We start from the raw sequence: 23,580 nt of genomic DNA, 5'->3' as shown, positions 1-23,580 counted from the left end.
GGCTTGTGTAGAGTTTTTGTTTTGTCAAATGATACGTTGTCTCCTATGGTTTTCGCTGTACGTTTCCTTGAAATATACTTAGCCCTGTTGAAACTGTTAAAAAGGTACATAATTGCATTTACGTGTCCATAAATGTATGTTTGTGGTTAGATTTTGAGTTTCATTATTCACACATTAGCTGTAGGAAGCTGAATGTAAAGGCGTGTGGACTGCATGTTGTCGTTTTGTTCAAATTTCTAGCTCTTACGGTGTAAAATGTTTGTGTTGGAGTATAAAAAGGATTAAAAAAATAAAACCAGACCACAAGTAAAGCTTTCATCATTTCAACCGACTCCCATTTGATGTTCATATGAAATGTTTTAAACATTTGTTTTTAAACTACTGAGACTGGTTGCCAACAGTCATACATATGTATTTGGTTTGGTCAATCATGCCGGTTTTCTTCTGTAGATCAAAGACTACAATGAACAAACATGACAGTAGCGGTTTTATTTAATCAACAGCCAGGTATAATAAAAACAACTAACTTAATTTGACCTAATGAACTTCAATTCTAACTTTTTAAGAGTTCTCCTGTCTATGTATAAAGTGAATTCCCTGTAATAACTATCAAATAAGTTGCTAATTTTCATTTTTACCAGTATCAGATTGTCACATTGTTTTAACCAAGGTAACAGGAGTATAATTTCTCTACCATGGAGTCGTCTAATACACTCAACAATTTTCACAATTGATAATCATCTAGGTCAGGGGTCCCCAAACTACGGCCCGCGGGCCGGATACGGCCCACCTCCTCATTTGGTCTGGCCCCCTGAACAATACCAGAGAGCATTTTGAAATTTTTTTTCTCAATAGTGTTATTTTTTTCCTGGTCTTTTTCTGCGAAGAACTCAGAGAGGGTTATTTAGTTATTATCTATTTAATTAATAGTGTTATTATTATTATTATTATTATTATTAGGGTTGTTCCGATCATGTTTTTTAGCTCCCGATCCGATCCCGATCGTTTTTGTTTGAGTATCTGCCGATCCCGATATTTCCCGATCCGATTGTTTTTTGTTTTTTTTTTGCTCCCGATTCAATTCCAATCATTCCCGATAACTTTTCCCGATCATATACATTTTGGCAATGCATTAAGAAAAAAAATGAATAAAACTCGGACGAATATATACATTCAACATACAGTACATAAGTACTGTATTTGTTTATTATGACAATAAATCCTCAAGATGGCATTTACATTATTAACATTCTTTCTGTGAGAGGGATCCACGGATAGAAAGACTTGTGACTTTGTGTATATTGTGACTAAATATTGCCATCTAGTATTTGTTGAGCTTCCAGTAAATGATACTGTGGCCATGCCCAAATGCATGATGGGAAGTGGAACCATGACTGTGCGTAGTGCTACCAATTGATATATATTCTCTGCGTTGGGAAATAACATAAGGTGTTAAGAAAAAGATCAATTGCTACCTTGCTTCCCCACATTGCTTCCCATGATATTTCTAATCGTAGGGAGAGGGATTGTAAGGCTTTAGCCAATTAAAAAAAAGGCTCCAAAGGCTGCCAAAATTCATTCTACTAATTTTACGCTGCCTTTTATCTCTCTATATAGGTACAACGGCACCATTACAAATTGAGCGCGAGTGAGTCGTGCAGCGCATGCATTAATTGCGTTAAATATTTTAACGTGATACATTTTTTTAAAAATTAATTACCACCGTTATTGGGATAAATCTGATAACCCTACCTTAAGCCTAAACTAAAGACTCTGGATGAGTGTAACATATTATGTCTGTAACGTTAAATACAATTAGAAAACGATTTAATTAAAAAATATATATATATTAAAAAAAGGCATGGCCGATATTTTTTTGCCGATTCCGATACTTTGAAAATGACGTGATCGGACCCGAATCCCGATCGATCGGGACATCCCTAATTATTATTATATTATATTATAATATTTTATTTTTTTAATTTCATTTACTTTTGTTCCGTCTCCGTGAAGAATCCAGAAAGGGTTATTTGATTGTGGCTTTCTGAAAAACAATAAATTTTTACATTTAGGCACTCCTGCGATCATCACACATTTTCTGTTACAAACTGACCCCGGCCCTCATCAGAGAAGGGAAAAGTTATGTGGCCCTCACAGGAAAAAGTTTGGGGACCCCTGATCTAGGTTATAACAAGACTATACCATATTTAACAAATATGAAATACAAAATTGATGTTGTGTGTTTGTAATGTAATATATTGCAATGTTGTTTAACAAATTAATGTGATATGATATTGAATGTAAATATAATTCAAAACTGGGATGTCTGCAAAAAGTTTTCAGGTTCCCTCATGGCAAAGCAACTGGGAAAGATCCCTATATTCCCTGCACAGTGTCCCTCCAGCCATTCCTCGTTCACTATTAAGACAAAAGAAAGAGAAAACAGTGAAAGAAGACAGGAAATAACAGTAAAAAGTAACAAATCTGGTAGCCTTTAAGCACGTATTTCGGTTTTGTGTAAAAGAACTTGACTGGGGCCTGCCCGAAGGTTTCCTGTACTGTTTTGTCAACACCATCCAACATATTTAAGACAAACTAGATCAGACATCCCCCAAGATTCTTCTAGAATTGTTGTGCTGGTCTTGCTGATACAGGCAGCCACATACTAGTATACTGGATTTTTTTTGTTGCAGGGCCAGTGTTTGCAACTGTTGCTAAATTTGTCTAATTTCTTCTGAAGCAGTGTTGTTTTCGTCAACGATGACTATAACGAAAATATTTCGTCAACAATTTTTTCATTGAGAGACGATAACGAGCTAAAAATGTGTTTTGGGAGACTAAAACAAAAGAGACTAATGCCAGTTTTCGTCTGACGAGACGACGAGATGAAAATGCGCCATAGTTTCCGTCACATGTTCACAATGTGTGAAATTTTATGTGTAGTAAGATTGCATCGTAGCAGTGTCTGGTTGTGTCACTCATGTGATGTGCTGCTGCTCTCCAGTCTCTAGGCTTGCACACGTAGTAAGATTTGTTTTATTTTTTGCCAGAGAGAATATGGAATGTTGCTTGAGCCTTTACAGGTCTGTGCTGATCGATCATTACACACTAAATGTAACTTGTAGCGTTAGCATAGCAGATTTGGCCAATGCCGAGTGTCGTCTTAGGCCATGTCTACACCTAGCAGGTTTTTTTTTTTTTGTTGTTTTTTTTTTTTTAAAACGAGGATTCTGCCCTAATACGTCGGGAAGAAAATAATTGCGTCCACACCTGCATGTCTGCAAAAAAAACTTCCACAGACAACCGCTTTCATTCATTTTTAAGTACATTCATAACAATAAAAATAATGGACCATAATACCAATTCTTCAATAAGAAGCACAGCAATAGTTTGTGAAAAAAAATGGAAGCAAAAAAGCGCGTGTTTAATTAACTCCAAATGTAAACATTGTTTGCATGTGTGTCGTGAGGACAAAGTTTGTTGCAGTCAGTGACGTTTCCACAGTTAAATCTTCGGTTATCAGTGTCCACATGATGGCACCACAAACGCAGAATTCGCACTTCTTCACTTTCCCCGTCGTTCTTAAGAACCCTGGTTTAAATGTGCGTGTGGATGATAGGCCAAACTGTAGAAAAATATCTTCTTTTTGCCAAATACCCTGCTACGTGTGGACATGGCCTTTAACTCTCGGACAACTTTTGCTGGCCAAAGGTATTGGCACCCTTGCAATTCTGTCAGATAATGCTCAATTTCTCCCAGAAAATGATTGCAGTTACAAATGCTTTGGTAGAAATATCTTCATTTATTTTGCTTGTAATGAAAAAAAATAAAATAAAAAAACAATGGAAAAAAAATTCATTATCATTTTACACACAACTCCAAAAATGGGCTGGACAAAAGTATATTGGTACCTTTTGAAAATCATGTGATGCTTCTCTAGTTTGTGTAATTAACAGCACCTGTTACTTACCCATGGTACATACCAGGCAGTGGCAATAACTAAATCACACTTTCAGCCAGTTAAAATGGATTAAAGTTGACTCAACCTCTGTCCTGTGTCCTTGTGTGTTCCACATTGAGCATGAGAAAAGAAGACCAGAGAACTGTCTGAGGACTTGAGAAGCAGGATTGTGAGGAAGCACGGCAATCTCAAGGCTACAAGTCCATCTCCAAAGACCTGAATGTTCCTGTGTCTACCACGCGCAGTGTCATCAATAAGTGTAAAGCCCATGGCACTGTGGCTAACCTCCCTAGATGTGGACGGAAAATAAAAATCGACGAGAGATTTCAACGAAAGATTGTGCGGATATTGGATAAAGAACCTCGACTAACATCCAAACAAGTTCAAGCTGTTGTTCAGTCCAAGGGAACAACAGTGTCAACCTGTACTATTTGTCGGCGTCTGAATGAAAAGGGACTCTATGGTAGGATAACCAGGAAGACCCCATTTCTGACATGGAGACAGAAAAAAGCTAGGCTGGAGTTAGCCAAAACTTACCTGAGAAAGCCAAAAATGTTTTGGAAGAATGCTCTCCTGCCAGATGAGACAAAAGTAGAGCTTTTTGGGAAAAGCATCAACATAGAGTTTACAGGGGAAAAAACGAGGCCTTCAAAGAAAAGAACATGTTCCCCACAGTCAAACATGGCGGAGGTTCCCTGATCATTTGGGGTTGCTTTGCTACCTCTGACACTGGACTGCTTGACTGTGTGCATGGCATTATGAAGTCTGAAGACTACCAACAAATTTTGCAGCATAATGTAGGGTCCAGTGTGAGAAAGCTAGGTCTCCCTCAGAGGTCATGGGTCTTCCAACAGGACAATGACCCAAAACACACTTCGAAAAGCACTAGAAAATGGTTTGAGAGAAAGCACTGGAGACTCCTAAAGTGGCCAGCAATGAGTCCAGACCTGAATCCCACAGAGCACCTGTGGAGAGACCTGAAAATGGTACTTTTGGAGAAGTCACCCTTCAAATCTCAGAGACCTGGAGCAGTTGGCCAAAGAAGAATGGTCTAAAATTCCAGCAGAGCATTGTAAGAAACTCACTGATGGATACCGGAAGCGGTTGTTCCCAGTTATTTTGTCTAAAGGTTGTGCTACCAATTATTAGGCTGAGGGTGCCAATACTTTCGTCCGGCCCATTTTTGGAATTTTGTGTTTAAATGATTAAATTTTTTCCCCATTCTCTCTTGTGTTTTTTCATTAAGGCAAAAAAATGAAGATATTACTACCAAAGCATTTGAAATTGCAATCATTTTCTGGGCGAAATTGAGCATTATCTGACAGAATTGCAGGGGTGCCAATACTTTTGGCCAGCACTGTAATTAATTGAAAATAATATACAGTTTTCCCGCCAAATTGTGTCTCATCACCAAGTTGGCGTTGTCCTTGTAGACATTACAATATGTGCTCGTCTTCCAATGTTTATTCGAAGTAGGGTAGTTGGAAACCTTTATTTTTGGACGTTTTTTTTTTTTTTTCCATTTTACATAGAAAAACATTTTTAGTAAATACTGACCAAAACTAGAAGAAACACATTTTGAGATGACTAAAATATGAGTAAGACTAATAAGTATTATCGTCCAGACTAAAACGAAAATTAAAATGGCTGCCAAAAACAACACTGTTCTGAAGGAATGTTCCAACAAAAATGCTTCAAAATATTTCAGAAAAATATGATTTCATGTCATGAAGCTCTTGTCCATGAAATGTTGCAAAAAACATATGTTGTGCTACCTTCACCAAGGATGTCAATGGTGTCCCCTTCATTGAACTCCAAATCCTCTGGACCCTGAGCAGAATAGTCATATAGCGCCACCATTTGGTAGAGGATGGTGTGGTTGCTAAGGGAATCTTCTGCCTGAAATATGAAAGTACAATTGCGCTCAGGCTCAGGATGGCAACATTTATTCATTACACAGAATGAATGTTGTTTTTACGTTAACTGTTATGTTAACCGAGTTGTATGTGGTGTTGCACCGCTTAGTGGCCCACGTTATTTGTCTAAATGCTAACCGTTGGTATGTTAGCATTAAATGCATTAGGTAATTATTAGCATCGGCTAATTTTGGGTTTCTGTAATGATTGTGAATAGTCCATCATAGTATTTTTTTAGGGCTGTCAAACGATTAAAATTTTTAATCGAGTTAATTACAGCTTAAAAATTAATTAATCGTAATTAATCGCAATTCAAACCATCTCCAAAATATGCCATATTTTTCTGTAAATTATTGTTGGAATGGAAAGACACAAGACGGATATATACATTCAACATACAGTACATAAGTACTGTATTTGTTTATTATAACAATAAATCAACAAGATGGCATTAACATTATTAACATTCTGTTAAAGCGAAAAGAAAGACTTGTAGTTCTTAAAAGATAAATGTTAGTACAAGTTATAGAAATTTTATATTAAAACCCCTCTTAAATGTTTTTTTAATAAAATTTGTAAAAATTTTCAATCAAAAAATAAACTAGTAGCTCGCCATTGTTGATGTCAATAATTACACAATGCTCATGGTGCTGAAACCCATAAAATCAGTCGCATGCAAGCGCCAGCAGAGGGCGACAAAACACCAAAAAACAAGTTACAAGTGGACATTACACTGTGCTGTCATTTTAATCTGTTTCAGCAGGGCATGTGCGTTAAATGCGTCAAATATTTTAACGTGATTAATTTAAAAAATTAATCGCCGCCCGTTAACGCGATAATTTTGACAGCCCTAGCATTTTTTGTTTCTTGTTGCAGTTTCCGCTTATAAATTTCATTGTTCAACCGTAGAATGACAATAAAGGGCTATTCTAGTCTGTTCTATTCTATTCTAAATACTTTATTGCAGACCTACAGCCTGTGGAGTTTGTTTTTGGATGTGTGGCTGTTTGAATTAGCTAGTTCAACTAGCAGGACTTTAACCAAATGTGTTTAAAAAGTTTGGAAGCTGACAAGTATGCCTTGGCTTAGTTCAGTACTTCTCAAATAGTGGGGCGCAGAGCGATGTTGGGGGTGGCGCATGTGACATTGGGGAACATATTTTTTTGCCATACTAGAATAAAGTGTAATTGCACATCCTCTCAGTGGGTGGCAGTGCCACTCTCATTTTAAGCGTGTGCGCAATATTTTTGAACCAAACAAGAGCACACAGCAAAGAGCACTGGAGATATGAAAATCTACGACAAGGAAATATAACGAAGCGTATGTAGCATTCGGCTTTGACTTTTAGTACAGTGGGAGACAAGGAAAGACCAGTGCGTTTACTTTGTCTAAAAATGTTCGCAGCGGACAGCAGGAATGATTTTTTTCAGCGATAACGTGCCGAATATTGCCAACAATCCTCCCGCTTTGTCAGTGTTACATCAGTAAACCAGCGAGAAATGTCATATAATCATATAAGGTGGCATACCAAGTTGCTCAGTGCAAAATAACTCCACAACATAGGAAAGGAGCCGATACTGCCAGGAGCAAAAATAAACTGTCCCTCTGTCCAATGACACTGTTGTTTTTGTTCTATCAATTTTTGTTTTTTCGGTCTAATTGTTTGGCATATTGTCCTCGTGAGTTAATATTGCTAATCAATTTGAATTTATTATTATTTATTGACTTCATTAAATTGCATTTTTCAGTGTCAAACGGTGAAAAAATAGAGTATTTTTAAAGTATGGATGAGTATTTTTTTTCTAAACTTTATTGTAAGTTGATCTATTTTTATACTTTTTTTAATATTAAAAAGAACAAAATGTTATGCAGAGGAGTATGTCATATACAAATGATACTACAGTATATTTACAGTGGCGGCAGAGAGTTGGGGGGGTGCGGAACGTTTATGTCTTCCTGGGGCGGGGGGATCAGAGAATAATTGAGAAGCACTGGCTTAGTTGAAACAAAACTAAAAATGTAATTGTGTTGAAATCCTCACCCTGCACCACAGAGTGGTTCTGCCATCATCTGAGACCTCTTGTAGGGTCCTTCCGACGTCTAATTCCCATTCAAGTGGCACCAGGGCCCGAGAGCCATTCTTCCTTTGTCTAATAAGAGAGTGAGTATATTTTGAAGGACTCGAGAGAATTCATATGAAGGTTCCAAAATATCATGATAGACAAAAGACATTTTCAGAGAGAGAATGAGATGAACTTGTTGAGAAGAAACGATACGTTTCATCAAAATGAAAGGAACAGACTAGACGGTGACCTGAGGCGTAAAGAAGATGCTGGCTGGTCCAATTGTTGAGCAATTTCTTCTTTAAGTTCATGGTAGGATGTATTTGAAGGTACTGACAGTGCCATAGTGTATGTGTAGTGAACTTTTACTTCCACATAGTCTATTTCTTCTTCGACTGTGTTGACATGCTAGGAAAATGGAAGAAGAGGGCACAACAGGCTACACCACCAAAGTCACCAATTACATGGCACAAAAACATTTCTCAATAATGGTCAACTTACCTCATTGCTGGCTGAATGAGCTGCATACGTTTGGTGCACTGGGGGTGGCAGTAGAGGGTGGGTAGCGCTGGAGTAGGATGGGGGTGGTGTCTCGGAAGACATTTTTCTCCCTGTATAAATTTATAGCTGCAGTAAGTGCTTACTATAACAACATTATTTAAATGAAAGCTGAAATACTGTATTAGCTATAAAATTTCAAATATTTTACAAATAATATAAAGCATTTTTAACACTGGATAAATGTATTCCATATTTGATTTTTTAAAAATATGTATAGTGATCCCTCGCTTTCCGTGGTTAATGGGGACCAGAACCCGCCGCAATAAGTGAAAACCGTGAAGTAGAGCCCCCCCCCCACAACCCCCTTAGACAGTGGGGCAAATAAGTATTTAGTCAACCACTAATTGTGCAAGTTCTCCCACTTGAAAATATTAGAGAGGCCTGTAACTGTTAACATGGGTAAACCTCAACCATGAGAGACAGAATGTGGGGAAAAAAAAAACAGAATTTATTTTAAAGAATTTATTTGCAAATCATGGTGGAAAATAAGTATTTGGTCAATCCCAAAAGTTCATCTCAATACTTTGTTATGTACCCTTTGTCGGCAATAACGGAGGCCAAACGTTTTCTGTAACTATTCACAAGCTTTTCATACACTGTTGCTGGTATTTTGACCCATTCCTCCATGCTGATCTCCTCTAAAGCAGTGATGTTTTGGGGCTGTTGTTGGGCAACACGGACTTTCATCTCCCTCCACAGATTTTCAATGGGGTTGAGATCTGGAGACTGGCTAGGCCACTCCAGGACCTTGAAATGCTTCTTACGAAGCCACTCCTTTGTTGCCCTGGCTGTGTGTTTGGGATCATTGTCATGCTGAAAGACCCAGCCACGTCTCATCTTCAATGCCCTTGCTGATGGAAGGAGATTTTCACTCAAAATCTCTCGATACATGGCCCCATTCAATCTTTCCTTTACACAGATCAGTCGTCCTGGTCCCTTTGCAGAAAACAGCCCCAAAGCATGATGTTTCCACCCCGTGCTTCACAGTGGGTATGGTGTTCTTCGGATGCAATTCAGTATTCTTTCTCCTCCAAACACGAGAACCCGTGCTTACCAAAAAGTTCTATTTTGGTATCATCTGACCATAACACATTCTCCCAGTCCTCTTCTGGATCATCCAAATGCTCTCTAGTGAACCGCAGACGGTTCTGGACATGTACTGGCTTCAGCAGGGGGACACGTCTGGTAGTGCAGGATTTGAGTCCCTGGCGGCGCATTGTGTTACTGATAGTAGCCTTTGTTACTGTGGTCCCAGCTCTCTGTAGGTCATTCACTAGGTTGTTCTGGGATTTTTGCTCACCGTTCTTGTTATCATTTTGACGCCACGGGATGAGATCTTGCATGGAGCCCCAGATAGAGGAAGATTATCAGTGGTCTTGTATGTCTTCCATTTTCTAATAATTGCTCCCACAGTTGTTTCTTTGCACCAAGCGTTTTACATATTGCAGATTCAGTCTACCCAGCCTGGTGCAGGTCTACAATTTTGTCTCTGGTGTCCTTCGACAGATCTTTGGTCTTGGCCATAGTGGAGTTTGGAGTGTGACTGACTGAGATTGTGGACAGGTGTCTTTTATACCGATAATGATTTAAAACAGGTGCAATTAATACAGGTAACGAGTGGAGCCTCGTTAGATCTCGGTAGAAGAAGTTAGACCTCTTTGACAGCCAGAAAGCTTGCTTGTAGGTGACCGAATACTTATTTTCCACTCTAATTTTGAAATGAATACTTTAAAAATCAAACAATGTGATTTTCAGTTTTTTTTTCCACATTCTGTCTCTCATGGTTGAGGTTTACCCATGTTGACAATTACAGGCCTCTCTAATCTTTTCAAGTAGGAGAACTCTCACAATTGGTGGTTGACTAAACTTATTTGCCCCACTATATACATACATATATATATATATAAAGTGCTGTCAAATTTATCGCGTTAACGGGAATTAAAAAAAAAAAAAAAAATTAATCACGTAAAATATTTTACACAATTAACGCATGCACGGAATGACCCGTTCATGCATTGTATCAAACAGTTTACAATGACGCCGTTTTAGCACATTGAGAGTGAAAAGGCAGAGAAATGTGAGTGGACACAGGCGTTCATTGGACCGTGCATTTAATTGGGTTAAGCTTTGGCAACTCTTTCGCAACAAATATAAGTATTGTGGCGAATGAAGTGGGGAAGAATAACAGGAGAGGATCTTTTTCTTAACACGCTTAATTGAACACAACGCAGATCAGACTGTATACCACTTGCAGCCACCACTGACAGTCATGGTTGCCCAACAGAACAGTTAAGTCGCTACAGTATCATTTCGTGAAACACAACAAAATTAATATTCCAATCTCTCAGAAAAATAATGTTCACAAAAAGGCAAGCGCTCAATGCAAAGAGAACTGATATTCCCAATTAAAATAGCTATGCAAAATACACATAAAACTTACTCAGACTCTGCCTTGGCTAGATCTCCCATTTAAAACTCGCCATTGACACCTTGTGGTGGATTTCAATCACTACCTTACGTAGTTAAAATATTAGTTTATTTTTTGACTGAAAATTTCACAAATTTTAATAAAACGAAAACATTAAGAAAATTACTTTGTACTCAAATTTATCTTTGAATAATTAGAAGTCTTTCTATCCGTGGATCCCTTTAACAGAAAGAATGTTAATAATGTTAATGCCATCTTGTGGATTTATTGTTATAATAAACAAATACACTACTTATGTACAGTATGTTGAATGTTTATGTCCGTCTTGCGTCTTATCTTTCCATTCCAACAATAATTGAATTTTTGAGCTGTGATTAACTCAATTAAAAATTTTAATCGTTTGCCAGCCCTAATATATATATATTATATAAATGGTTTTTAAGCACTTAAAATGTAATAATTATGTTTTAAACATGTTACTGTGCCACCTAATTATTTTTAAACACGAATAAAGTAGAAAAGTGCTTGTCTTTACTGAACGCTTCATTGAGTGAGTCCACTCAAATCCACTCAAGCTGCTAACATACACGTAATGAGTTGCCACAGCAACAGTTTAACAAGTTCAACGATAATTGCCGCATGCGGCGCTTTGAAGCGTCTGCTTCCACTCATCTGTGGCAAGATCAAACATCAAACGTCTGTCAATCATCGTTAACTTTAATAAGCAACTCCAGTGCACTGCCTGACCAACAAAGAGAAACAGGAGGGAGAGTGGGACTACGTGATCGGCTCAGGACGGCTGTCTGTATTTATTATTTTTTAATTAAAAAAAAAAATGCTATGGACTAGGGGTGCAGCTATCGAATATTTTAGTAATCGAGTAATCGACTGAAAATTCTATCGATTAATCGAGTAATCGGATAAAACAAATATATCTTTAGGTGAAGAGCAATCATAAATATACATGAGAAAACAAGACATTTCATCTAATCTTGAACCATTTTCAGTCAATCAATGTCTTTATTTTCGATGTATATTGTTGAAAACAGCCAACAATTGCATCTCAGATGTAACTAGAATAAAAAAAAGACTAATTCACTGCTTTCACTCAAAAAACTTATTAATTTAATTTAATCAGCTGCCACTCAAACACACCGGAACTAGCGTTGAAGTTGAATCTTTGTGTCAAAATGATTCAATCGAAAAAAAAGTGCCTTCAAAACTTTTCCCACTTCAAAAAAAAAGTGTGTTCAAAACTTTTTCCACTTTGAAAAAAAAAAAAGAGTTTAAAACTTTTTGCTTTTCAAAAAAAGTGATACTTCAATAAAAAAATATATATATTTCAAATAAAAAAATATATTTTCAAAAAAATATATTTTTGCAAATGATTTTTTTCTTTGATTAAAAATAGTTTTTTGATTAAGCAACTTTTATTGCGATTGAATGATTTTGACACAAATGTCCTACCCCTAATATGGCTCAAACACAAAAAGGATTGCTTCAATCAAAGAAAACGGTTTGAATGAAAAATAAAGTGTTCAAATGCGAATTTCTGAGTCTCAAATATTTTTTCACATTCAAACTTTTTTTTCTACGATTGAATATTTTTAAAATTTTTGATTGAAGTGATTTTCTTTTGAAAATATATATACTTTTTGTTTGAAGCGACTTAATTTTTTATTTAATAATAAAGACACAAATGTCCTAGCCAAAATGTGGTCCAAACGCAAAATGACATGACTTCAATCAAAAATGGTGTTTCAATCAAAAAAAACTTGACTTAAATCAAAAAAAAAAATTTCAATCAAAGAAAAATAGTTTTCAAATATATTTTTTTGAGTTTCAAATTTATTTTTGCATTCAAACACATTTTTTTTGATTGAAGAGACGTTTTCTTCGATTGAAAATATATATTTTGATTGAAGCAACTTTTTATTTGATTGAAGCAACTTTTTTTTTTGATTGAATAATAAAGACACAAATCTACCTCCATAAAACTGTAAGTCCTGATAGGATTTTGAGTTTTTGCAGTGTTCAAAATAAATGTATGATACAGGCTGTATTGGAGAACATTAGGGACCAGTGCTACTTGGTGTTTTATCCAGCAATGACTACTGAGCTAAAATTGATAGTTTGCATTATTAAGTTATTTTACACCTTCATCACTCCACAATGCTATGTTATGTTAAAGCCTGTATGTAAGACACGTTAGCCACGCATCGACAGTGGTCATTACTAATAGAAACCTAGCCCTCCGCAGGGCTAACGTTACGTGAGCTAGTAGTGACAGTAACGTTAATCTTATTTATTAGCGCTCTTTATTAGCGCTTAGAGCTCTACTGCTTTAAGATGGCGGCTGTTTACTAACGCTGCCCAGACGTGGCCGAGTCTGTCATTTCGCATCTAGTTCAACATACATGTGATCTCTATGAGAAGCATCAGACGCTACCTGCTACCAACGTAGCATCGTGCGGGCTAGTATTTAGCAACGTCGGCGTCGTTTGTAGCGGCAGTCGGCTGCGGTAATTTTTGTTTTTTTTCCTTCTTCCTCTCCGCACGTGACATTAGCACGTTGTCCTGCATTATAAGTCGTCCGAGCAAAACGTGATGCTTAGAGCTGTCAAAATAAACGATTACTCGAGGTGAATAAAATTACTCGGATCAGTTTTTAAACTCGAGTTACTCAAGTTGCTCGAGTATTCGTTACAGCTCTACTATGGACTGAGGGCACGAAGTTTGAAGCGCGAAGTAGCAAGGGATCACTGTATATTATATAGAGTTGTGTTTTAATATGTCAATCAAGGTATATATAGATACTTGTATATTATACAAGTACTTGTATATTATTTATATATACCCGAACCCGAAAATCAACACAATAGAAGGGTGAGCACAAACATTAAAGATCTTAATTCTAATTTTACCTAAAGTAGGAGGCACTGCACTAGGCTTATGTGGACGAGTGGGTGGTTTTAGTCCTGGAGGGAGAGGGATCCCAGAAGGAAGTGGCTGAAAGACCAAACAGGCAAAGTACAAAAGTTATTTCCAGCCAACAAAAAAAAAAAAATCATACCATTTCATTCAAACAAGCTGTATTTCTACTCATCAATTGACCCGTCGCCCCGATGACTGTGAGAAGGCCTGATGTTTTTTTGTCTTTATCTTGCTTTTTAAACCAAACGCCATCATACATTCATCAGTCAAAGTATAAGCCTCACAAGTGTGATGATGCTCACTACCTTTGCCTCTTCAAGGATAGGTTTCAATCTATATATTGAGCTTCAGTGTCGTGTCTTTTCTTTTATGTACGAAACCCTGATCCAGAATCATTAGTGGTTTTTTTCTTTGTTGATCAGGGAAATATGCCCATGAAAATGCTCAATTGAACAGCAGATTGTAGGACTGGCAATGAATGAATGACAGGTATGGGGTCAGATTAGTCTAATCTGACCCCATAGACAGTGAATGAATTAACATATAGCTGAAAAAAAAAAAAATCATTGTGTATTAATATAAATTACTTACGTTCTCACTTTTGCCTTTCATAGTCTTGAGATCTACCGGCTTTAAGAGAGACATTGGCACACGTCCTCTCTGAAAACAAAATATTTCAAATCAGCAATGACAGTTTTCTATTGTAATTTTCTGTCTCTTACCTGTCCATCATATATGACTGTTGCCATCCCATCCTTGTCCTGATCTTCAAACAAAAACACCTTTGAACCTCCCGGCACTGTCAGCTGGCCTGGGCCTCGAGCCATGTAAGGAACCGTCATACACATGTAGCGAGAACCCCTGTCATGCGGAGACAAAATCTATTTATTGCATTGTTTTAAAATGTAACATTAGCCTTTGGATGTAGAACATACATATTTAAACACTGCTGGAAAACTTTTTTTCTTAACCTTTTTTATGCACAAACTATGATTTTAGTTGTTTTTCTTTTAACCCTTACAAGGCACTCATTTAACTCAGAGGCTGTCATTGACGTCAATGGCACGTGATTAGATAATAACTATTTAAAAAAACAACAACTCTAGAGTGCTATTTGGGGTCGCAACCAGAGTGGATTTCTGTTTTAATTCATTTGATCAATTACTAATTTATTGAACTAATTAATTGAATTAATTTAGCTTTATTAACATTGTATTAATATATAAAAGTAATATAATAATAACATAAAACATTACAATATGATAAATATCTTAAAAAAAAAACAAAAAACTAATTGCTAATATTTAAAGGTACTACATAGAATTTATACTGTTTATCTAAAATACTTTTCTACTACATATCTTCTCCACCAATGCCCTGATGAGTACACAACCTTGACATATTAACCGAGCCTGTCCCAAAAAGCCCTTTTTCTTTCCTTTTATAGAGAATGTTCGTGTTGAACACTCTGCGGCAGCAGCACTGTCTCAACAAGCCTCTGCCTAGTCTCTGCTTGGCAAAAACACTTTTCTAACCCACTTAAAACTTGCTACGAACCGTAAACGATGATTTTTGCCGTTTTTACGTTACTGGTGGTGATTTGATGGGCCAAATCCTCGTTGCTTAATGTCCGTGTTTGTACGAGTATGCGCGCCTTCCACAAGCTTAACACACGCAACAGTTACACTTTAAGCCGGAGGTGGCAGTCGTGTAACAAAGTGACAAACTCAATATAGTTGTAGGACCATTAACTTTTTTAAATGACCGAAAATAATAAATTAATAAATTAGACTAAATGTGTTAATTTAAGTGTTTTTATTAGATTCATATAGAAAAAGGCAACTTTTGAATAGCTGTCCACTTTAGTGACCACTGTCCCTGAAAGGGTTCAATTCCATACTATACTGTGTAATAAGTGCTTTTAAGGGCAAATAACGGTATCTCATAGTCCTCTTGTATCTCTTTGCTCGGTATTCTAATTTGCACACCACTATGCCCAACAATCTTTTTTCCATTGAGTAAAATGGAATTCATCAGAGTACTCACTCAGCACCTTCCACTTTGGGCTGATAATAACCAGGTTTCTGTAAAGGTTATTATAACAGAGAGTGGGTGGGTGATATTTAAAACAAAAACAACAATGAAATGAAATGTTTAAGTCCACTCTTACCTGTAGCCTGAGTGGTTCAAACCCCCCATAATCATCATTGGGAATAATGGAGGAAATCACCTTCAAGTAGCAGGAAAATAATGTTTTCAGTCTACAGCAAGAATGAATCATTTGACCTGGCTGTTAGCAAAATCTAGCACGAGGGCATATTGTACTATAGTAAAACAATGAATGGTAATAAAATATAATATCTTTTGCTCTTTGGATTGAAAGGTCTCATGATTTCTGAGTGTTAAAATAAAATCTAAATTTCTTCATACCTTTGGTTTTCCTAAGAAATCTCTCTGCTTGAGCTGTTCCACATCCTTTTTCCTGGGACGAAACACCACACCCTCGGGTACCAGTAAAGGTTGAATGATTTCTTTTCTCTGTGTTCAGAGGAAAACAACCTTACTTAAATATAGATAATCACTGTTTTTTGGTTGCAAAGTAACTAATATGATGAACAAATAGTTGTGTATCATAGCAATCTATATGTGTTGCATTGGCATTTTAAAAAATAATATAATCATCTGTGGCTGTTTGGCTGTGAGAGACAGGGGTAGGGGATCAAGCTGTAAAATCCAGATCCAGTTTAAATGCTGCGATCAAAATTTTCCTTGTTGGAAAAGCAATAATGTATGCTATCCCAATGTCTCTAGTTACGTAGGCTCCCACTGTAAAAGAGTTAATTTACCTGATTAACTGGCTTTTTGTTTCAGGTAAAGACTGTTCAGCCTCGCTCATCGAGAAATGGAGGGAAGATTCACGAAATGTGTTTTAATAATTGTATTATATGCTCTTAAATTCACTTTTAATATGCAAACAATGTTTTGAATATTGTTCATATGAGATATAAAAGTAGGTTTTGAGCCAGTGACATTAAAAAATGTAGGGCAGAGAAAAAAAAAGAAAACCAATGTGTATGAATGCATAAAACATTTGAAGTGTTAGTTTAGTTGATATTTAAATTGAATATAAAAATTGAAGGAATTTTCCAAACCGCAGAAATGCTGGCTCTCTACAAATTCCAAACCGCTAACGTGTTGGCTGCGAGCCAGTAGTGTTAGTGATATAGCGTCGGCCAGCGTGTTGCTTTTCGACGTGTTTTGATGACATCATCACAAAAGGATAAAGGTTCTGCACACAATTCGGTAATATACTTTCAGTCTTCAAAACTGAAAACCGATCATGCATTTTTAGCCATTTTCAGCCGATAGTTGTCAGCTACGAATATTCGATCACATCTCTAGTTCTGTGCTAATTATTTCTTCAGTTACTGTTCCATTTGTTTCATCACATGCTCATTATGCTGTTTAGTTTTATGATATGTGATAGTTTCGCTTTTGTTGTGACACTGTGACTGTGCATGGCATATGAGTTAATGGCATGCCATTATTTATCATTGTTTTTAGAAGTGAATGCAAGTCTGATCTTCTGCTTACAAAATTAAAAGTGCAAAATGTCTCTCACTGTCTTGTGAACGCGACAACATGCCATTTTGGTGGGGTTGTCACTTATATTTCACAAATAGGTCGCACCGGTGGGTATAATGTACACCCAGTCAAACTATGAAAAAACTGCGACCTACAGTTTGAAACAAGCAGCAATTAGTCCTCTGCCCTTTCAAGTGAAAATGAATGACACTAACCAGGACACTGTCCAAAGCCATCTCTAAATTCCCCCCGTGACTTTCTGACATGAGAACATCTCTGGCTTGCTCCCACTGGTTCATTCGGCAGTACACAGCTGCAGCATTGTGTATCACCTAGGAGAGATTTCAAGATTAGATGCCTTAGTACAAAAAGTGTGTAGATGCGGAAATTGCGCGTTTCACATTATAAAGTCTGTCCTCGTTCACATCATGTTTACAGTGTTAGCACACTTGTTTGTTGCACAGCAGAGATGGGATGATTCTTAAGTAAACCACACAGAGAAATTACATTTGTTTTCATGGAATTAAACCAGCTAGACATGAACAGATTACTGGTGAAAATTGCAAATGCAGGCCAGTGTCATACCTGCCAGCTGTAAAGTTTATAACGCAGCCCAAGTTGTCGATAGTCAATAACTGTATTCCCTCTCATGTGTTTCTGGGCCCAGACACAGTCAGACAAAGCCTCCTCCAACCTGCAAAAGAATAGAAAACGCATTCAAGAATAAAAACAACATTTCTGATGCCACCCTGATATTCAAAAGCAGAATCTGAAATACTACTAGAGGTGTGCAAAATTTCCGATTCTTAGATTATTCGCGATTCGGCCTTGGAAGATTCGAGAACGATTCACAAACATCCAAATTCCGATTATTGAAATATGCGAAGTAAAGCGGAAGTACACAACACTCAGCGCGCCGCGCGGTCTTTGGGACGGAACGGAACGAGAGTAGCTAAACATCATGCTTCCCATTACCCGGCCCCTCGGGTAATGCCAATGTTCAACTCATGGCTCTAGCTCAACTCATGCAACGAGATAAAAAAACACAACAACATACCTGACTGCTGCCGAAAAGCTGCTCTAAAGTACATCCATATAATGTTACGGTGGATATCATTTATATAGGACTAGATGTAATATAGATTTGGTAGTGTTAGCAGCACATCTACAAAAAGCTAGATGCCGGGGTTATAAACGGCCGCCATCTTGAAGCAGTACACTTCCCTGCAAGGCTGTTGTAGCGAACCTTCCAAGCAAACCTAATTAACTTTTTATTTAAAATACTCCTAAATCGGTAAAATATTGACTTGAATCTATCTTTAAAATAGTTTTAAAACTTTCACATGTCGAAAGTAGACAAAAGGGAAATTATGGAATAACGGGAGCAATTTTAACAAATTTAATGGTTGATTCACAACATTAAATTAATTGAATGTAGTTTAAAGCTGCTGATACAGAATGGGGACTGGAGTTTTTTATTTAATGTTATTTTTGTATATTTGTTTACTGCTATATGTTAACTTGATACTGAAATAGTGTGGTTTAGCCTGAGAGTATTTTTGAACAATTTTGGAACTAATGTACAAAACATTAAAAAAAAAAAAAATTAAAAAAAAAAGGAGGGGGGTGCATCAATAATCGTTTTATAATCGAATCGGAGCCTCTGAATCGTAATCGAATCGTTAGGTGCCCAAAAGATTCCCAGCTCTACTTACTACCCTATCTGGTGCAGTTGATATTGAGTTTTGTTTATTTGAAATACGACTGGGGGGACCTGGGAAAAAACAATAACGAGTCACTGACTATGACTAGACAAATGTGGTAGTGTGTCTGCTCTGTCCAATATTTGTGGCTTCAAGTATAAGATCACACACCCACACAAGGAGAAATGCCAAGGTGCCCCTTTTATTTTTATTTTTTGCATTGACAGCCATGGACGTCCAAATTTCCTATTCATTTCCAATGGCTCTTACATTGGTTAATGCCATTGACGGCATGTATGTCAATTCTATTGATGCCAATGTGCCTGGATTCCATTGATGCATATGTATGTCGATGCCATTGACGGCCATGGACGTCCAAATTTCCCATTCATTTTCAATGGCAAAAAAAACAATGTCCCCAAATCAACAGGAAATTACCAGATATCAATAAGACATGCCCCCCAAATGTCCCCAAATATACAAGAAGTGACCTTATATGACCAGGACATGGTCCCGAAATGTCCCCAAATCAACAGGAAGTGACCTGATATGACAAGGACATTGCCCCAAATCAACAGGAAGTGACCTGATATGAATGGTAAATGGTGTTACACTTATATAGCGCTTTTCCACCTTTGAATTGCCTTGTGTTGAATTGTGCTATATAAATAAATTTGCCTTGCCTTGCCTTCAAGGCGCTTTACACTATCTCACCATCCACCTACTGGTGACGCAGCACCAGGAGCAACGTGGGGTTCAGTGTCTTGCTCAAGGACACTTAGACGTGTTCATCAGGGCGGAGAATCGAACCCACAACCTCTGGGTTGGGGGACAATTACTCTACCACTGAGCCACGCCACCCCACAATATGACCATGACATGTCCCCAAATCAACAGGAAGTGACCTGATATGACAGGACATGTCCCCTAAAAGTCCCCAAATCAACAGGAAATTACCTGATATGACCAAGACATATCCCTGAAATGTCCCCAAGTCACCGAATGACCAGATATGACCAAGACATGTCCCCGAAATTTCCCCAAATCAACAGGAAGTGACCTGATATTGTCCCCGAAATGTCCCCAAATTAACCTGGGCGGGGCTAGGATCTGTATCTCCCCTCAGCAAAGCCCCATAGTAATTTATCCAGAAATTGCAGTTTCTAGTTTACAAATAACATTTAGCCTTAGAAACATCCACCTTAAATTTTGCATCCTAAAGTTGTTTTAGTGTGCTTTTGGAAGCAACCCAATTATAAGCATTGAGAAAACCGCTAAAAAAACACCCCAAGGTTGCCCATTTATATTTCTCTCTGCACTGCTATTTACTTTAATCATACTTGGCCTTTGTGGCCCTTTTCTCTCTGCATTCATGTTTCCAAACTCTGCTCTGTAGTATAGCAGGCAAAGCACTTTTGGGAAATTATAAACTCAGTAGGGAGTTACTATTTCGGAGTTAATCATCAAATAATTGTTGTAACAATTTCCTGTCGGGGAAATAAAATTAAGGACAAAACACTCCCACGTACTATATATTTTATCACTATTAACAAATTAGATATGTTCTATAGTCTTTTAATCACCTGTCAAGCTGCATCATTACTGCTGCTCTCTGGAAGAACGCGACTGAGAGACGTTGATCCTTGACAATTGTGAGATCCAAAGCCTAAAATACGAGATATAATAATGTATAATAAATATCAACTAATGCAATGACTAATGACATACCCTGATCTAAACGCCTGCAACTTCTCACCTGAAGGGCGTAATCCAACTGTCCCAGACACAGGTGTGCTGATGCAGCATTGAAGAGAGTACGAGATGTCGGTTCCGTGATTTGTTCCAGTTTTTCCAGAGCTCCTTGCCAATCTTTTTTATCCATTGCGTTCACGGATTCATTCCACAAGTGCAATAAGTCTGTATAAAGCATCGTGTCTGTTGAGGGCAAAAAAGAGAATTCAGTTTACTCACTGGCACGGAGGATTTTGAAAATAAATTTTAATTATGAAAACTGTAATCATAGCAAGTATTCAATCAATAAATCTTTTGAGAATTACTTGATGTCCTAAATTTACAATTAATTAAAAAAAAAAAAAAACAGCATGGGGAGAATTTTTTTCCCTCCAATCTACTTTGACAATTGACATGTCCTTCAATCGAATGGACACTGGATACACGAATCAAAGATGGATTATTTCAACAAATGAAGACTTTTTACCTTCTGATGTGAAGCGTAGACTTCTGAATAAAACTTCTGCACTGCTTTGTAATCTTCGGTGTAAACAGGGAAGTGACTCTTACTGATATAGGTTTACAAACCTGAGTCTCCACCCTCTTGTGACAAGGAAATGATTGAACCACATTCCTCTATAAGCACCTGCAGAGGAAAAGAGGCTTTGGACTTCACCTGTTTTACATAACTCCTGACAATTACAAAATGTAATCCAAGTAGCACTAGAGTGAATGAAACCTGTTCATCTTGACTATCTGGATTCTAAACAGTTGCTTTGTTCCTGCTGCTATGGTTACATCCTTATAGCTGAGTTGTTATTATACAGAATTGGGCTAAAGGAGTAACAAAATTTGTGGAGCAACAAGGAAGCAAACATATTTTCTACTAATTCAACTGGGATAGTTTTCAACTCAACAGCGACCCTTTTTTTGTAGATTGTTTTCCAGCTGAGTCTTGTAAAAGAGTTTTTTAAGATAACAATTTCCATGTGTTATTTTTAATAAAAATGTAAGTACAGCATTGTGTGCTCCATTATGCAATAACAACTGCCATGGTTGACGCTGTTATTTTTACAGGCTGAATGCCTGTCAGATTGATGTTCATGTTATTGTTGGGGGTGAGTACACCATCATTAAATTTAAAAAATAAAAATAAAAAAATATTCCTCCGTTTTTCATAGACGCATCACAATGAGATTTGGTAGGTTTGTTCTAGGAATGAATACGCATTGATCATCGGAGCCCAATTTTTTATTTTTTGTGGACTCATTGTTGCTTGTAGGTTATGAGTTAGCCAGTAGAGGGCATGGGCACTATTTGTCACAGCCTTCTGCCTGTGGAAGCACACTAGTTAGAAAGAAGCTCAATTTTACTGCAGACTAAGAAGTTACTTTACTGCAGGAAACATGTTTTGCTTTTGGTAGGCTAGAGATTGGTGTTTGTGAACCACTTTTTAAAGGGAACATCAGACTTATGACTTGCAGGTTCTAATAAGCCACAATTGTTTTCTTTTACCAATATATGTTATGAGGAACACATAAAATGTTGTCATTGATTTAAAAATCTATAATATTTAATACATGTTTTGACCTATGGAGGGCGCCATGCTTTTATACATGCAATGGGCGCTTGGGGTGACGACGTAAATTGCCACTGTCACTCGACGAACACTAACAGGTGCTCCAATTATTTCTATGCGGTGAGACATCCAACACATGCGCTCATCGGTTAAAATAGGTGAGTACTTAGTATTTACAGTGGGGCAAATAAGTATTAAGTCAACCACTAATTGTGCAAGTTCTCTCACTTGAAAATATTAGAGAGGCCTGTAATTATCAACATGGGTAAACGTCAACCATGAGAGACAGAATGTGGGAAAAAAAACAGAAAATCACATTGTTTGATTTTTAAAGAATTTATTATCAAATCATGGTTGAAAAAAAGTATTTGGTCAATACCAAAAGTTCATCTCAATACTTTGTTATGTACCCTTTGTTGGCAATAACGGTGGCCAAACGTTTTCTGTAACTCTTCACAAGCTTTTCACACACTGTTGCAGGTATTTTGGCCCATTCCTCCATGCAGATCTCCTCTAGAGCAGTGATGTTTTGGGGCTGTCGTTGGGTAACACGGACTTTCAACTCCCTCCACAGATTTTCTATGGGGTTGAGATCTGGAGACTGGCTAGGTCACTCCAGGACCATGAAATGCTTCTTACGAAGCCACAACTTTGTTGCCCTGGCTGTGTGTTTGGGATCATTGTCATGCTGCAAGACCCAGCCACGTCTCATCTTCAATGCCCTTGCTGATGGAAGGAGATTTTCCCTCAAAATCTTTCGATACATGGCCCCATACATTCTTTCCTTTACACAGATGAGTCGTCCTGGTCCCTTTGCAGAAAAACAGCCCCAAAGCATGATGTTTCCACCACCATGCTTCAGAGTGGGTATGGTGTTCTTCGGATGCAATTCAGTATTTTTTCTCCTCCAAACACGAGAACCTGTGTTTCTACCTATAAGTTCTATTTTGATTTCATCTGACCATAACATATTCTCCTAGTCCTCTTCGGGATCATCCAAATGCTCTCTAGCGAACCGCAGACGGGCCTGGGCGTGTACTTTCTTCAGCAGGGGGACACATCTGGCAGTGCAGGATTTGAGTCCCTGACGGCGCATTGTGTTACTGATAGTGGCCTTTG

The 23,580-nt window shown here is 37.5% G+C and overlaps 1 protein-coding gene across 1 annotated transcript; it reads right to left on the bottom strand.

Annotated features, from left to right (window-relative positions):
* Positions 1–474: 474 nt before the first annotated feature.
* noxa1 (NADPH oxidase activator 1) lies at positions 475–22,623 on the bottom strand. The gene is made up of 16 exons (XM_057832929.1): positions 21,370–22,623; positions 20,908–21,086; positions 20,735–20,817; positions 18,034–18,142; positions 17,664–17,780; positions 16,294–16,401; positions 16,034–16,093; positions 15,910–15,947; positions 14,586–14,724; positions 14,455–14,523; positions 13,854–13,938; positions 8,442–8,551; positions 8,191–8,348; positions 7,919–8,027; positions 5,737–5,860; positions 475–2,418 (listed from the first exon to the last, which is right to left on the bottom strand). The coding sequence occupies exons 2-16, from the start codon at positions 21,079–21,081 to the stop codon at positions 2,312–2,314; spliced, it is 1,590 nt and encodes a 529-aa protein (XP_057688912.1). The 5' UTR covers positions 21,082–21,086; positions 21,370–22,623; the 3' UTR covers positions 475–2,311.
* Positions 22,624–23,580: the final 957 nt, after the last annotated feature.

This window comes from Corythoichthys intestinalis, chromosome 3 (assembly GCF_030265065.1).
Source record: "Corythoichthys intestinalis isolate RoL2023-P3 chromosome 3, ASM3026506v1, whole genome shotgun sequence".
In the NCBI taxonomy this organism is placed as follows: domain Eukaryota; kingdom Metazoa; phylum Chordata; class Actinopteri; order Syngnathiformes; family Syngnathidae; genus Corythoichthys; species Corythoichthys intestinalis.
Note: the sequence above shows the minus strand (reverse complement) of the source record. Positions and strands in the feature narration are given on the sequence as shown.